Below are 17,145 nucleotides of genomic sequence, written 5' to 3'. Positions count from 1 at the left end.
ACTACCCTAAAAATCAATCAGTTTACTTCATTATTTTACCCGATGATTTATTTTAGCACCCTTAAATTGAAATTGCATATATAATTTTTTAGAAAATAAATGGTTTTCCATTCTAGAAGTCAAAGACTTTAATGAGTTGAACAATGAGATGTTGATTGATTTAGCTACAGTGGTAATAATGTAATTACGTTTATAAAGGAGGGCTGAAAAGTTTCTGATAAAACCAACTCGAATCGAAATCCAAATCTAAAAGACTAAAAAACTGACTCCTTTTTACCCTCTCTCTCTCTCTCTCTCTCTCTCTCTCTCTCTCTGCAATCTGCAAAATTTCCAAAAGAGTTCCAGTGGCTATTTGCATCGTACAAGTCACCGCCAGTGGTTCCACCACCGGAATCACTTCACTCTTCCTGTTAAACTGCCGTAATTTCTCAAAATTTAATGCAGAAAGCGCCGATACTGGTGGCTGTTTTGCAGACAACAGATACCTGGCTTTATAGTTAATGGCGCGGTAGGTTAAGCCATGGGCTGTGTGCTCGGTACGACATCAACTTCAGATCGCCGGTCAAAGTCAAACAACCGCCGCCGGAATGGAGAAGAATCTACAACTACGAATTCTACGCAACCTAGACAAAACATCGAGCAGGTAGCGCCGGATGGGGCCAAGGATGATAAAAAAGTTGGAGCTGTGGAAACGATCCGCCAAACCGACGGCGAAGTTCGACCATCTGACCGGCGTAGGCCGAAGCCGGAATATAGCCTGAAAATTGTTCAAGGATGGCCGTCGTGGCTTTCCGACGTCGCCGGTGATGTCATTAAAGATTGGATACCTCGCCGTGCTAATACTTTTGAGAAACTCGATAAGGTAAATTTTGTAAAACCTGAATCTCATCACTTATATATGAGTAATTTATCTCATTTCGTCGATTCTGAATCGATTTCTCGAGTGACAGGTTATGAGATGTTGACTTTCACTGATATAAATTTCTTCAATAATTGATGATCAGATTGGGCAAGGAACATATAGCAATGTATATAAAGCTAGGGATTTAATAACAGGGAAGATAGTAGCTTTGAAGAAAGTTAGGGTTGATAATTTAGACCCCGAGAATGTGAAGTTCATGGCAAGAGAGATTATCATCTTGAAAAAGCTTAATCATCCAAATATCATTAAGCTTGAAGGATTGGTTACATCTAGAATGTCCTGCAGTCTTTACCTAGTGTTTGAATACATGGAACATGATCTCTCTGGTCTTGCTGCTGTTCAAGGTGTCAAATTTACAGAGCCTCAGGTAATCTTCAAGATCCAAATTCTTTCATACTTTCATTATCCCCAATTAATTGGTGGTTTAGAAGTAAAACTGTTTATGTTGCTCTTGTTCCTATATCTGCAGATCAAATGCTTCATTAAACAGTTACTTTCTGGGCTTGAACATTGCCATAAGAATGGTGTATTACACAGAGATATCAAAGGATCTAATTTGCTGATAGACAATGATGGGATTCTCAAAATAGCAGATTTTGGATTGGCTTCTTTTTATGATCCAAGACATAAACAACCAATGACTAGCCGAGTTGTTACTCTTTGGTATCGACCCCCTGAGCTTCTTTTAGGGGCAACTTATTATGGTGTTGGTGTTGACCTTTGGAGTGCTGGCTGCATTTTAGCTGAACTTCTTGCTGGAAAACCAATAATGCCAGGTCGCACAGAGGTAAAAAATGAAAAAAATGAAAAAAAAAGAACATTTCTTTTAAACAAAATCTAAGCAATTATCTTTTCAAACATAAGTTAGATGCTAAAATAGGTTATAATCTTTGGATTTTTTTTTTCTTTTTGAAGGTTGAACAACTACACAAGATATTCAAGTTATGTGGTTCACCATCAGAGGAATATTGGAAGAGATCCCGATTACCAAATGCCACTCTTTTTAAGCCACAACAACCATACAAAAGATCAACAGTAGAAACTTTTAAAGATTTTCCACCTTCTTCTCTTCCTTTATTAGAAAATCTTCTTGCAATTGATCCCGATAAACGTGGCTCTGCTGTTGCATCTTTGAACAGTGATGTGAGTTTCCAAGATTTTACCTTTTTTGAAGTTTTCAAGATAAACAATTCTGATTTTTGGAGTAATCTCTATGTTCCACATGTATACAGTTTTTTAACACAGAACCTTATGCTTGTGAGCCTTCGGAATTACCAAAGTACCCTCCAAGCAAAGAACTGGATGTCAAATTGAGAGATGAAGAAGCCAGAAGGTTTTTACCATTTTCCCATTTTCCCTTTTTACCTTTTTACCCTTGTCTTGTTTTGTGTTGGGTATATGTTGATGGAGATTGTGTTGTTTTTCTTTTTTTCATAGGCAAAGGGGATTAAGTGGGAAATCTCATGCTGTTGATGGGAATAAAAAAGGAAGAACACGTGATCGGGCAGGTCGGGCAGTTCCAGCTCCAGAAGCCAATGCAGAGATCCAATCAAATTTAGATGTATGTTTTTTCTACTTTCTTGTTCTTGATGATTTTACTCATTGTTTATATAAAATTAATAAAATCAATCTTCCATATGTGATTAAAAAAAATGCACACTAGTATCTTTCTTTTACAATTAATCTAAAGTTTCTTTGAGAAAAAGTAACACTTTTGGATTTATCCTTTTTGCCAAAAAGTATCCATCATTAGATCCAAAAAAGCAACCACCTTTAGTTTTACGCGCTCATATTTTTCTACCAATTCGATTCTTTTCTTTATCAATTTATCATATCATTAGAGCGAATAGGTGTCAAGAAATGAGTAATCAAATTTTTCAATAGTCCTCGCCTCAATAAATGTGTTTGTTACTGATGACCGGACTGGACAAGTTTTCCAGAGCTATTTTTCAATCCCAATCCAATTATGCAGTACAAGATCATCATGTCATGTCATGTCATTCTGTATTCATTTCCACCTTTTTGGGCCAAACAAAAAGTCCCACTCCAATGCATGCCAAATGCAGTACAAAGTAGTCATTGTGTTCTGTTATGTTATGTCTTATCATGTAATTCTGGCATTCTGCATTCATTTTCTCCTTTTTGGGTAGGGTTTTATGCAGAAAAGTTCCATAATTTTGGGAAACTTTTTGATAAAGTATGTTTTTTTTTAATAGAAAAGTCTCAATTATTTAATATTTTGCTCAAATTAACGAAAAAAATCCTTATTTTTATTTTAACAGGAAGTGACAGATTATCTTGTAAAATTAAATAATTTAAAATATTTTGTTTAGGATTTTATCAAAAAATTCCCAAAATTGTAAGATTTTTCTACATAAAAACCCTTTTGGGCAAGAAAAAAAAGTAACATTTTTATCTCACTGACATGCGTCACCTGTCATGTCATGTGATCTTGTATTACTTTTCACCTTTTTAGTGGGACAAAAGCAGTTATTTTTGTCCCACTGACATCAGTCCAATCAGTCATAGTCCCACTACAAGATCGTTGTGTTCTGTTTTGTCTTGTCCTGTGATTCTATTCATTTTTCTTGAATTTGATGTGTAGAGATGGAGAGTTGTAACACAAGGAAACGCGAAAAGCAAGAGCGAGAAATTCCCGCCGCCCCACCGTGATGCAGCGGTCGGACATCCACTTGATCCGTCCCATAATAATAATAACGGTCCAATTTCTTTCAATGGAGGTGATGACGCTTCATTTAGCTCATCAATTTTTGACTCAAAATCTTCAAGATCAGTGAAAGAAGTGGGGACCACTTCAAAGAAAAAACATAGAAGGGGACGATCACATACAATATCTTCTAGTAAATTCATCCGTGCATTCCTTCCAACTTCTATGGATCTAAGATTCAAAACTAAAGAGGCAGTTTTTGGCAACAGAAGGTAGATATAAATAAATGCCTTTTTTTTTTTTAACTTGATTTTTTTTTTTAAAGATGTTTCGACATTTGGTTCATGTTCTATAGTTTCTTGAATGAAATATGATTTGTTTTGGGGTTTATTTTGAGTTTTAAATGTACAATTTACAAAGCAGATTTTTTTTTTTTGTATATAGTATGATCGGATTTCCTAGGTCGTATGTTTATATTTTGGGGATAATATAGAAAAGTCGTATGTATTTTATGGAAAAAACACTTACGTGAACAAGTAGCCACTTAAAAGTGGAAAAATATATTGTTTGTTAAGCTTTGGTGTTGGTGTAGTATAAACGATAAGATTTCTTAGTTTATGTATATTTATTTATAGATAAGATTTATATAGCTTTAGAGTTTGTTGTATTTTTGTACCTATACATAGGTATACTATATTGACATTTATGGTATTAAAGCCACAACTCTAAAATCCTAATTGTTGTCGACTTCTCTCTCCATTAATTTCTTCTCTTTGAGTTCAACTAGATTTTCAACAATGGTTAATCTTGAGTATCCACGTGGGCCAAATTGAAAAGTAGAAAGTTCAGGGACCTTTCTTGCAAAGTGTTGAAAAATTAGATTTAATAATCTCTGAAGTCTAAACCCTCACAATCTTCTTTATTTGATCAATTGGAGTTTGGAGAAAAGGGGGACTTTGTTTAAGACTTTGAATTTGGGACAAGGATTAAATTTCTGAGTCCTAACATCAAAACATTGGTGTAGAACTAAGGGATATAGTTATTCCGTTCCATTAAAATGTCATTTGAGATTTACTTAATTGTGGAACTGTAATTTGAGTTTTGAGTTTATGTTTTTTTAGATTCAATAAGTTTAGTATCGAATGTTGTAATTCTAAATCATTGATGTGCGTTCATCTCCATTACTAAAATTAGCTTATGAAGCTTTGCCCGGGTAAATTTTGAAACCATATCTTCATGAATCATCCATGGATTCATAGGGATCCAATTTTGATCATGATTTAAGCTTGGTAATGTGATTTGGATGTAAGTTTTGCAATTCTAAGGCCAGATTATGGTGATGAATCCACACGTGAAAAGTGAAATTATAGTGTTTTAATTGAGTTTTGAGTCGAAATTTAATGATGTTATTAATATTTAATTATGGTTTGGAATTAGATTTTACCATCCTATGGTCAAATCATGAGTGAAAAGTAACATTCCTTGAGTTTTAAGGTTTTAATTTGAAGATTTATGGGATGATATCTTAGATTAAGGATTTAATTAAGCTAATGATGTTATTAAATTTTGGTTACATGTTTAAGTTGAGTTTTGAATCCATCCTAAATCGTTAAATTTGACCCTTTAGCTGATTTAAGTTGATGAGATTAAGAAATTTGGTAAAAACCACAAAATAATACTTGGTTATGTTCAATTGTGTAATTATGTATGACCTTACGGAATGGTTTGTAAAGTCATAAATGATTTCAAAATGGGTGTCATCTAAGGGTGTTCACGGTCTGGTTTTTTCGGTTTTTAGATCAAACCGAAACCAAACCGTTACTAACGGTTTTTGTCAAGCAAAAACCGAAGCTGAACTGTTGAAAATTTAAAACCGAACCAAACCAAACTGTTTTGGGTTTTTTAGGCCAATGTTAGTCGAGTCCATTAATTTAATTTAGTTAAAAAACTGCATTATTAAAGATATTAAAACAGTTAAAATTCTGTCAAATATTATTAAAAATACTGTAATATTAAAGCTGCCAAAACAACAAAAATTCTGCCTAATATTATTAAAAAAATCGCAATATTAAAATTATCAAAACAACAAAAAAAAACTGCTTAATATTATTAAAAAACTACAATAATTAAATATTGTAGGTTTTAAAGCTTATTATTGGTATATACAAATTAATATATAATACAACAAAATACAATTAAATATAAAAAAATTAATATATATATATATATAATATTATTAAAAAACTACAATAATTAAATATTGTAGGTTTTAAAACTTATTATTGGTATATACAAATTAATATATAATACAACAAAATACAATTAAATATAAAAAAATTAATATATATATATATATATATATATATATATATATATATATATATATATATATATATATATATATATATATATATATATATACAACTCTTACGGTTCGGTCCGGTTTTTATACGGTTTGAAATGTTTAAAACCGCAAGCCAACTGTAAAGAAAAATACAAACCGTAAAACCAAACCGATGACCGGTTTCACGGTTTCAAGCTGAACTGCGAACACCCCTACTGTCATTATGGGCAACGTAAAGTAAAGACCGTTTTGCTCAAGCATGGGAGTTCGATTCGTTAAGACCCCCTCCCCCCACCCCCTCCACCCCCAAGATGAGGTATCGAGCAAACTCAGTGGGATGGTTTGATGATTATTTTGCAGGAGGTTCATTTGACAAGATGCTCCCGACAAACCGGGATGGTTACTAGATATGTTCTTAGTTTTTTTAGGCTCATATGTTTTTAGAGAGAGGTTTACTTCATAATGAGGGGTTGGAGACTCGTTGGAACCATTGAATCCAAATCAAGGTGAATATTATCTTATGGAGGGTGCCCTTGAATAACATTCTGACTAGAGAGAGAGAGGCTTTCATATAGGGGTATTGCCCTTAATTCAATTATGTGCCCGATTTGCTATGCAGTGGAGTCGATTCACCATCATTTTACTAAATGTGCGGGGTTTACTTGTGTGTGTGTGTTTGGGGGGGGGGGGGTGCACTTTCCTAATCCAGTTTCTATTCCATCTCTTCTCATGTGGGCAGACTTCATAAGACTTTCTGGAGGGCAACGTAAAGCTTTGGATGCTATGGTAATGATGGCCTTCTGGTGCATTTGGAATTTTAGAAATTCCACTATTTTTGGAACAAGTATACCTAAAAAAATCTTTTATTTTTATAGTGTTGTTGATCAGTCTTATTTTTGGATTACCAGTAGATATAGAAAAGTTAATATTCATTGGGTTTCTTGGTTGCAAAACCCTACTTTACCTTCTATTTTATTGTAATGGTTCTTTTCTAGCTTCTTGTTAGTTTCTTAATAAAATTCTGCGGTTCCAAAAAAAATGTCTCATCATCACATCATGTGCATGTTTGTAAGACCTTGCAAGACGTCAAAATGGGTGTCATTAGGTGCGGGTTCTTAAGGCTCCCAAATTAGTTTGTAGGGGCATTGTAGATCCATTTGTACGACCTTACAAATGTTTATAAGGCCTTGATTGCTTTTTGTAAGGATTTGCAAACATGACATCATATATTTTGTTTCATAGCTAAAATTACGTTGAGTAGTGATGGTACTTGACTTGATTATGCATGTGTAGACGCTTTAAATTTCGTCAAACATGTAGAAAGGCTTGTTAAAAGATAACTTATGTTTTGAGGTGAGTATTAACCATATAGAACATGTCTTATATTTGACATTATATTTTTAGATTTCCTTTTATGTATTTTATCCCTTGGATTTCAACAATGAACACCCCTAATTAATATGCATACATATTCATTACAGGCCCTACATATTCATATACCTATATAAAATTGTTTTATTTTAGTACTGTGCACTATTGTTTTATTCAAGAATATACGAATATATTTCGAAATTTAATAGGTACGTCAAGGTTACCTTTTCTAGCATTTTCTACCAATGATTTAAGACAAGATTCTTTTATAATCAATTTAATCTATAATTTGCATAAACTTCTAGTAGTGGATCCGCGTTGGCTTGATTTCATAAGAACATGTCATGCACACATACTAGATAATCGAATGTCTACTACTAACCCTAAAAAACAACATTAGCAACAGAAGAATGTCTTATCCGATAATAGAATTAATACCAATGTAATCTATAAACAACCCATAATTCATTTAACTGTTCCTTAAAGTTTTAGCTGCATAACGTGTAATAAAGCAGAAATAATATATCAGTCTTTTCAACTTTTAAAGGGATCAAATTAACAACCAAACTATACCAAAAAGGAAAATTCGTAATTTTGAAAGTCCAATAACCAAAGAAATCAGCTAAATGCAAGGACCAAATTTGCAATTTTGTTAATTACACAAAATCAAATTAGATGAAGAGTATGGGGTCTATCCAAACTTACATTTATAACAAACAAATTAAAAGTGACATACTTTTAGTCAAATTTTATTTCAAAATAAACTCATCTATAAATTTATAATAAAATACTCACCTACAACAGAAATTGGTTTTTAATAATGAGACCCCTTATTTTGATTTTTGAATTTGTAATTTAACTCTTTAAATGTTGACAAATGTTGAATTTTAATACATTAACTACAACGAACAAAAACATTTGTTGTGGTCGAAGAATATTCAATAATCAATATGTTTGGATTTGATCACAACTGTGTAAACCCAATAACTCAAATGGGCATTCAAGCCCAATAACGTAATTGGACTTTCGATTTGGTATCCTCCTTGTTGACTTGTTATCAACGTTTACAACCATTCGCTCCTTTGTTTGTAGGGTTTTAGGGTTTTTCAACTTTCCATCGCTTTTCTGTATCGATCAGCCAAATTGCTCTCAAGCTTCGACTCCATGGACGCTTCAGCATTATCCAACCCTCAGTTACAACAAATGATCAATGTAAGATCTATTCTGAATTTCAATTGATTCCGTATGTGTGTATTCATATTATCTACCAAATTTGGGAATAAATGTTTGAGATCCGCATCGATTTGAGTCTCAGTTGATGCGATTTCTGATCGCTTATAACCTGAACTACTCGTATTGATTTCAATTTGTTTCAGTCTATGTAAGAGTGGATCTACAATCATTGAATTTAGGTTATCAGTTGCTTATATCGTTCTGAATTCGAATATGAAAGAAGAACAGCGATGAAAGTATTTTGTTATTTCTTGTGTTTAACTGAATTTGGGATTGATGCAGCAAGAAAAAGAAAGGGCAATGGCGAATGAGATGATAGCAAAGCTAACAAGTGCATGTTGGGATAAGTGCATCACGGGTACTCCTGGAAGCAAGTTCAGTTCAAGTGAATCGAGTTGCCTTTCAAACTGTGCTCAACGTTACATGGACATGAGCATCATGATTGTCAAACGCTTTCAATCAATGCACTAATGTTATAAGGTTAGGACACAAATATAATGCGATCATTGAATTTTTCATATAAGTAGCAAGTAACTTTCATCCATAATTCATACATGATGTGATGATGTTTTCTCCTTTTTCGTTGATGTGAACAATTAGTTGAAAATATGTATTGCACTTCAATTTGTTATGATTTTGTTTTCATTAGTCCTCTTGTTGATTAAAATTTGGAGTGAATTTTCATATATTTATGTGCGAAATCTTGTGGAATGCAAAATATGGTAAAGAGAAAGGTTTGAAGCTCAATATATCGTAAATTTGCATAAAAGAAAAAGAACATGCTAACTTTTGTGAATTGGGCTCAATCATTAACTAAATATCAACTAGTTAGTCATTTTTATTTTTGATTGAAAAAAAGGGATTCATGGGAGTGCTTTTAAAGTTTTTGAGGGATGTACTTTTTTTTTCTAGGGGTCTAGAAGTTGGAGATAGACATTTACTTTGCATAAAGTGAGAAGGATCTTGTGCCCTTCCAAATTCAAAAAAATTAGAATTTTTTAAATTGCATATTAGCTTATGACTAACGATGTGTTTGGGTTAGCTTTTTTTAAGAAAATTGCTTATTAGCTTATGACTTGTAGGAAAAATGGATTTTAAAAAGTGATTGGATAAGAAAAACTGTTTTTTAGGAATAAAATGATTAAAAAGCTAAAAAATTAGGATTTTTCGGTTTTTTGAAAGTTTACTATCTCATATCTAAAATGTTGTTTTAAAAAACATTTTTGAAGTACACAAACATTTTTTTTTTTTTATCTTATTAGCTTTTTGAAAAACTAAAAAGCTAATAAACTATTTTCAAAAACTATTCCAAAAACTCGTTAAATGATACTAAGCCTAACCCAAAACAAGATATGTGTTATGCAATTTTATATATTTGTTTTGTAAAGCTGTTTTTTTCTTCTTTATATATTATTTGCATATTCAATAAGAAGGTATATTTGAGCATGTAAAAACTTTAATAAATGAAAATTTTATCATAATTAATTTCTAATTCTTTTATGAATTCATAAACTAAACAAAAAACAAATTCTGTTCAATGTCAACCAAACACATAATATAGTTTACGTAATTCATATTCCAATTTCTTACCGATCACAGATTCCATTTTTTCTAGAGTATTTTGAGAACCAAATGGCCCCTCGATCCATGTGGGCTGGAATTACATCTCCTTCTATGCCCATTTTGTGCATTGAGAGAGTTAAATTCAAATACTCATATTTTTTGATTATTCTTTTGCTCAAAGCTTATGGTTGAAGTTCTAGCAATGGTGAATTACATATTTGCCTCCTTGATATGGCTTCTATAGAGTATTGATGCATAGAAATGATACAAGTTTTCAAAGAGGGTTGAATACATTTAGAATTTCTTTTTGACCCGGAAACCAGTTTTGCTTGGCTTACGATTCGAAAAATTTAAAAGTTTTTAGTTGAATTGGCTCAAAGAAGTGAAGAACCAAATTCAATTCATTGTTCGAAAATGGAGATTACTGCATAAATGAACTTACATTTGTACCCTCGATGAAATTCGTGTGGTTATATCTTTTGTCCATAAAAGAAACTCCGTTAGAATAATGCGCAAATATTTATAAATATTATTATTTCAAGGCACATTTGACCCTAAACAAAATCAATCAATCAATCAATATCTATTTAATACATATCGTGTTGTTTGAGATTGCTTATTGCTTATCGAAGACGTTTATTGTTTGAGATTGCTTATTGCTTATCGAAGACGCTTATTAACTTTCTCATTTTAGTACCTCTAGTAAACATTTTCAAGTCTTTGAATGAAATAAAATAAGTGATTGTTAACTCAAATAATTTTTTTTAATAAGATTTTCATTCTAACTTATATGAATATGCTTATAACTTATATGAAAATATTTAATACATATGAAAACCAATGTAAAAATGACACAAATTCCTTACAAATTTTTTAGGGTTTGCCCGTTGAATCCCTAAAACTTTTGTTGGCCTTTATGGGTCCCTAAATCAGGATATGACTTGCTCTTTTGGTCTCTATCAACCTGGAATAGTCGGTTCAGTGACCTTTTAGACAAAAAAAAAAAAAACCTCATATTATGCCCCTATAAAGCTAAAAAAATAAGTTTGAGGATCAATATAAATTAATTGGGAATCGACTTTACAAGAATATGAGAGTTTTTTTTTGGTATGAATTGATCCCCAAACATATTTTTTGGCTTTATAAGGACACAATGTGATTTTTTATGGTCTAAAATGTCACTAAACCAGCTATTACAGGTTGACAGAGACTAAAAGAGTAGATCATATCCTAATTTAGGGACCCATAAAGCACGACAAAAAAACTTTAGGAATTCAACGGATAAACCTTAAAAAGTTAAAAAGTTTGCAGAATAATTTCCCAAAACCAATTTATCAATTTACACATGTATTAACCCTAAAAAACCGTAGTCTTTTTTAAAAAAAAAAAATACCAATTAACCTGTTTGCCTAGTCTTTTTTTGGTTATCTTGTATGTATAAGAAAAATCTATTAAATACTAAACGACAACTTATCAACTCACTAGACTTTTGACACCACATAAACTAATACAAATTTGTTAAACTCCATTTTGATACAAGATTTTAAAAAATAAAAAATAAACTTTTTTAAATAAGAAAACAACCCCATAGTTTGGTAGGGTTAGTCACCACCTGGTCATTAATACAAGTTGTTGGCTTGTTATATCATGGACCCAAGTACCCACCCAACCATGTCATTCCATAAGGGAACCAAACAGCTGTACGATTTAATTCGATCTCATTTTACCAATTAAATAAATTCATGAATTGTACAAGTTACCATTTAATTTTGTAACATTTAACATGCTCACACACAAAGTAAATATATAAATAAAACACAAATTATATATAAAAAAAAAACAAAACAAAACAGAAAACTATGTACACACTATTATTATATATAATTCATAAGCCAGAAATGAGAAATGGGTTTTTCTTATATTCCCCATTCTATACACCCAAAAAAATCCAACTATTAAACATTACCACTGCACAAGGAGTCAAAGTCAACGACTTATATCATTGCCTATTTTGACTAGTCAACGCACCACCACCCAAACTCCCACTACTTCCACCCATTATCCGATTCGACTCCCCATAACCCGACCCAAATGACCCGATATCACTCGCTAAATCCCAGCTTCCACTTCTCCTCCTATCAAATCTCTCCATAGGCTTCCTATTATTCCCCATTTCTACATCACTCGGGGTCTTCTCTACATTTGAATTTACGAAACTACCCCTGGGTGTCCTACCCAACATCTCAGCCTCCCTCTCCACCACCGCCCTAAAATCATTCTTGGACGGGGGTATACTAGTCCAAAACACCTCCTTAAAATTCTCAAAAACCCCTCGGTTATACGGGTTTTCAGTTCGATCGTATCTGTAACGGAAGTTCTCATACGTCGACTACAAAAAGGGTAATATCGTAATTACACATGTCAGAAGGAAATTTAAATGGGAGGTGAATAATAGTTAAAAGATTAGTTGTGTGTTTGTTTACCTGGTTTGTGCTGATGAGATAAAGATGGAAAACAGTAAGTCCACCAACAAACCAAACGCATATGAAGGTGTAGATTATGAGAACAATGGAAGCAGGAGTCTTGATTAATGCCTTCCATATAGACACATCTTCACTCTTCATAATCTTGATTGCATATACCCAACAAAAGGAGAAAACATAAACACAAAGAAGAGTAGCTGAGGAGACAAACATGAAAAAGAATCTGTAGTTTCTCTGCAATTACAACCAACAACTTTAATTATAAATCATGAAAAGAAGCTGTAAAAATGTTTCTTGATTCTTACCAATCCAATACATTGGCCAACCCAAGGGCAATGATGATCAAATCGTTGAACACAGTTGTCACATATAGAACAGTGAGAACAGCGTGGAGGTCGATAAAGCATGCAAGTGTCGCAGTATTTGACTTTTACAGTCATTCCGTTGACTATTACTTCTTTGAATCGAGGTAAACGTAACTGTGGAGTTTGGCTGGATCCGATTTCTAGGGATTGATCCATTGTTTCGGGTTCTGGTGGGTGTGTGTTGCGGGGGATTATACCAGGGTCTCTTCCGGAGGTTATTACAAGGAGGGATACAGACTGTAGGATTAGATTCATGAACATTTAATGTTTGAGTGTGGATAGAATTTAGAAAGATGATGATGAAATTGGAAGATGAGAGAACTTACGTAGATTGTGAAAGCAATTAGTATCGCCATTATTAATATTCCGAGGTGATGGGGGAAATGATCAAGCAACTTTCGGCCGACGAATGCACAGAAGACTGCAACTGGAGCTATGATTAGGAACATTGATAGAAACACTGATTTGAAATCTGGTCCGAATATGAATCTTCCTCCAAGGAAAAATATCTAGAAAAATTGAGATAAAAAATGCACAAAATCATGAAACTGCTAATGAATAATGATCTCGATTTCGATATGTACATATTTTTTATAATTCAGGCCTAAATCAAAATTCGGTGTTCATCAATTAGTTCAGAGTGTTCAAATTCATGTATCCAATTGACCTCTGTTTTGAAATAAGCTAGAACCTAATCGACTAAACAGAGTCAGAAGCCGATGAAAACGAAAGCAGCCAATCGGATCGCGTTAAATAATAATTACTCTACTCGAAATTAACGATCTGAAACAGATTGAATCCTAAACAGAATCAGAATTAGAATCATATCCTAAAAAACAAACCCTAAGTTACAAAGCAAAATCAGTGAACTTACGTTGCTGCCTTTCCAAGTCTGGTACGTTCGGATAACCTCCGTCTTTCCACCGGCGACGACCTCATCGGATTTCTTTGGCGGATGTACTCCATACATGATCTCTCCCTCTTTCTCTCTCTGTTTGGCTGTCAGTTTTCTCTCTCTAAAAATAATAAAGCTTGTAGAGAGAATTAGAAGATGTCAAAGGGTGGATGTAGAGAGAGAGAGAGAGAGAGAGAGAGAGAGAGAGAGGGAGGGAGAGAGGTTTGACTATTTGTTTTGGTGAGTTTCCATTGAAGGGTAGAGGGAAAGCGTCAGAAGAAACCAGCGCACGCAAATTGAAAAACAGAAACTTCACCAAACACAACCGAACTTGTGCTAAAGTAAACGTGTAGCAGTCAATTCTTATTTGAATATTAATAAAACAGTTAAGTTAAGATATTATTGTTTCATTATGATATTTTAAACGATTATTATAAAATAAATTTTAGGATAATATTCAAGAAAATTCAGTGTATCATTTTTTATTTTTAGAAATTGTCAATGTTATTTTTTGTATGTATTAAGCTTGTCATTTATTTTTACTTTTGGTTAAACTCAAGTTTAACAACTAGATAATCGTAGAAAACTGTTTGTAAAGTTTAATTGAAATTAAAAGGTTAATTTGAAATTATTAATTTCAAGAAACTACAACTTATATTGCAGAAAAAATGTTGTAGTTTAGTAAGAAATTATAATTGTTATTCAACATAAGCTTTGACATATAATCTTTTTAAATCTACATAGGCTATGCATTTTTTTTTTGGATTATCAGGTTAGAAACATTAATATAACCAAAATAAGAAAACATAATTGATAATCCTTTAAAAGATACAAAAACAACATAATGGTTTTCTGTAATGGATAATACATTGATTTGTTTAGTATTGCCATAGATTTTACAAAACAAGTTACTAGCAAAATTGTTTTATAATTTTTTTTACTTGATTCTTCGAAAAAAGAAACATACTTTCATAATTTTTTAGAAATTTTGTGGCTGACATTAGTCACTTATAAAGTAACTTCCTATTTCTCTTTGTGATATCCATGTAAACAAAATCCATTTTGTTTATTAATCAACCAATATTTTTAAATAGTAATGAGACGGTTTTTGCAGAAAATAACTCTTCTGTTTTTTTTTTTATTGAGATAATAATTGAAAAGTGGGTGGAAACCACATGGAAGAATAAATGTTGGATTATTTAAGGAATTTTGGTAAACATTTGTGGTCATATTTATTGAAAATCCACATGCTTGCCAGTTGCCAATTGCCAATTGCCTCCTCCTCAACATAAAATTGGCCGAATCGGGTTGGATCGGGATGGATACACCTAGTCTCCGCAGGCCTCGTTTTTAATGCTATATACCCTTGAACTATTTAATATATACGTTATTATTATTTTTTTTTTTATAGTTTATATATTTTATATTTTCATTAATATATGCTACAATTTGACACGTTTAGAAGAAAGTTTCTTTGGGGTAAAGTAATCCAAAAGAATAGTCTTAGTGTTAGGGAGCTTAAAATCTTTGAATTTGGCCTTCTTGCACTAGTGTAAAATCTTTCCTACAACCTCCACTTCCGTTTTCTTCCATTCTTGATGAAACTCATGGTGCACACAAAAGCAAAGGTCTAATCGATTGTAAATTAATGGACTACATCACCTTTGCTACATTGTGGTTTATTTGGAAATCTAGGAACACGACAAGATGTATCTTCATTAAACGTCCAATCTTAGTTGCAAATGTATTAATGAGGTAAGAGCAAATACCTTGGTATGCGTCAAACACATTGTGAAAAGACGATATCTAGATTGGTCTCTCTAGTGTGATTTCGAGTGAGTGTTGGTGTGAAAGTAAAGTACTTGGTGTTGTATCACTCTTGGTTGTATCATAAAACATGTGTATGCTTTTGTGCCATTCATTTCTCTAATAAATTCAAACACGTATTGATTACAAATTAGTAAAAGTTAGAGAAACATATTTGAAAGATTGACAATTTTCAAAGGGATGCTTAGTGTAGAAGATGAGTTCATGATTATTGTTATGATGTTCCAACTTATGAATGATTACATATATTGAGAATTTAAGTGGTGCTCTGTGGAATTCAATAATGGAGAAACTGGAATGACAATTCTCCATTCTTCAATGTATCGTACAAAATATCTAAAGAGAAATAAATTTCCCCTACTTCCAAGTAAGATTTAGGAAATACGGGATACCAATTATGTCATGTTGGCAAAGTTACTATCATTACATGTAGATATAAAAACACAAAACAATTATCACAAAATGGTTCTAAGCCCACATATTAATGTAATATTCCAACATTGAAACACTTTCCCGAAATGACTATTTATAGAGGCAGGCCAAAGGTTTTTTTATGCCTGGGGTGATTTTTTATTTTTTTTTATTTTTATTTTTATTATGCCCATTGGCCAATATTTGTACCATACAAGTTAACCAAATTAATATACGATATAAATTTCTAAAGCAAAACACTTCATGGTGGCGTTTGGTTGAATTCGTAGGAATTGGAATAGTATTTCTTTTTAGGTCTGACAATCGTATCGTGTTTGGGTTGGCGGATCAAAATATACCAATCCGAACACGTCTCATTTAACTATACAGGTCACGAGTTGGTGGGTTTGAAAAATAAACCCATATATGACCCATCAACCCACTTATTTATACGAGTTCACAGATTGGCGACTTCGTGGGTCAGATTTGGGTTCGTGTGTCTATTAGTTGGATCGCAACAAATCGTTTGCCTACTGCAGTGTGCGTTTATCGTTCACGTTCAGGCGTCGACGTCGTTCGATAATGATTCAATCATTCATGCCACCGTTCTTCATGAGTTTGTTCTATCGTTCATCACAGGCGAGAGAGGGCTTACTCGATTTTATTTGTAAGATACTGAGATTATTTAGAGCAAACGCCAAATGTCAAATGGTCAATGGTATCATGTATTATATCCTAGTATAAAGTATAAAGAATATAGTGTATAATACTTAATACATTTAAAAAAAATATTTTTTTTATAAAAATTCTAAACGGGTTGGCCGGCGAGCGCGCATATTTTTTGAAAAACCCATATATTAATTGTTTAATAAACGGGTTGACGGGTTGAAAAACTCAACCCAAATCCATTTATTTCGTATCGTATCGCGGGTTATGTCGATAATTGCCAAGCCTAATTCCATTAAATGAACTGAATTTCATTTTTTTTATCTATAAATGCTAAAAATACCCTTATAAATTCTCTCTCTCTCTCTCTCTCTCTCTCTATATATATATATATATA

The 17,145-nt window shown here is 32.6% G+C and overlaps 3 protein-coding genes across 3 annotated transcripts; 2 read left to right on the top strand and 1 right to left on the bottom strand.

Annotated features, from left to right (window-relative positions):
• Positions 1-235: 235 nt before the first annotated feature.
• LOC145042612 (putative serine/threonine-protein kinase At1g54610) lies at positions 236-3,980 on the top strand. Its single transcript, XM_078991064.1, has 7 exons — positions 236-862; positions 1,005-1,289; positions 1,392-1,709; positions 1,838-2,065; positions 2,155-2,255; positions 2,360-2,483; positions 3,528-3,980. Exons 1-7 carry the CDS (start codon positions 521-523, stop codon positions 3,864-3,866), a joined length of 1,737 nt encoding a protein of 578 aa, XP_078847190.1. The 5' UTR covers positions 236-520; the 3' UTR covers positions 3,867-3,980.
• Positions 3,981-8,361: 4,381 nt separating this feature from the next.
• TIM8 (translocase inner membrane subunit 8) lies at positions 8,362-9,186 on the top strand. The gene is made up of 2 exons (XM_078987011.1): positions 8,362-8,517; positions 8,821-9,186. The coding sequence occupies exons 1-2, from the start codon at positions 8,470-8,472 to the stop codon at positions 9,007-9,009; spliced, it is 237 nt and encodes a 78-aa protein (XP_078843137.1). The 5' UTR covers positions 8,362-8,469; the 3' UTR covers positions 9,010-9,186.
• A 2,762-nt stretch (positions 9,187-11,948) lies between these two features.
• On the bottom strand, positions 11,949-14,162 carry LOC145042611 (putative protein S-acyltransferase 7). Its single transcript, XM_078991063.1, has 5 exons — positions 13,824-14,162; positions 13,276-13,458; positions 12,890-13,186; positions 12,585-12,818; positions 11,949-12,490 (listed from the first exon to the last, which is right to left on the bottom strand). Exons 1-5 carry the CDS (start codon positions 13,917-13,919, stop codon positions 12,101-12,103), a joined length of 1,200 nt encoding a protein of 399 aa, XP_078847189.1. The 5' UTR covers positions 13,920-14,162; the 3' UTR covers positions 11,949-12,100.
• Positions 14,163-17,145: the final 2,983 nt, after the last annotated feature.

The sequence above is a fragment of the Lactuca saligna genome, chromosome 4, assembly GCF_052625555.1.
Source record: "Lactuca saligna cultivar CGN05327 chromosome 4, ASM5262555v1, whole genome shotgun sequence".
Classification (NCBI taxonomy): domain Eukaryota; kingdom Viridiplantae; phylum Streptophyta; class Magnoliopsida; order Asterales; family Asteraceae; genus Lactuca; species Lactuca saligna.
The sequence above is the reverse complement of the archived record's forward strand: the minus strand, read 5'-3'. Positions and strand labels throughout refer to the sequence as shown.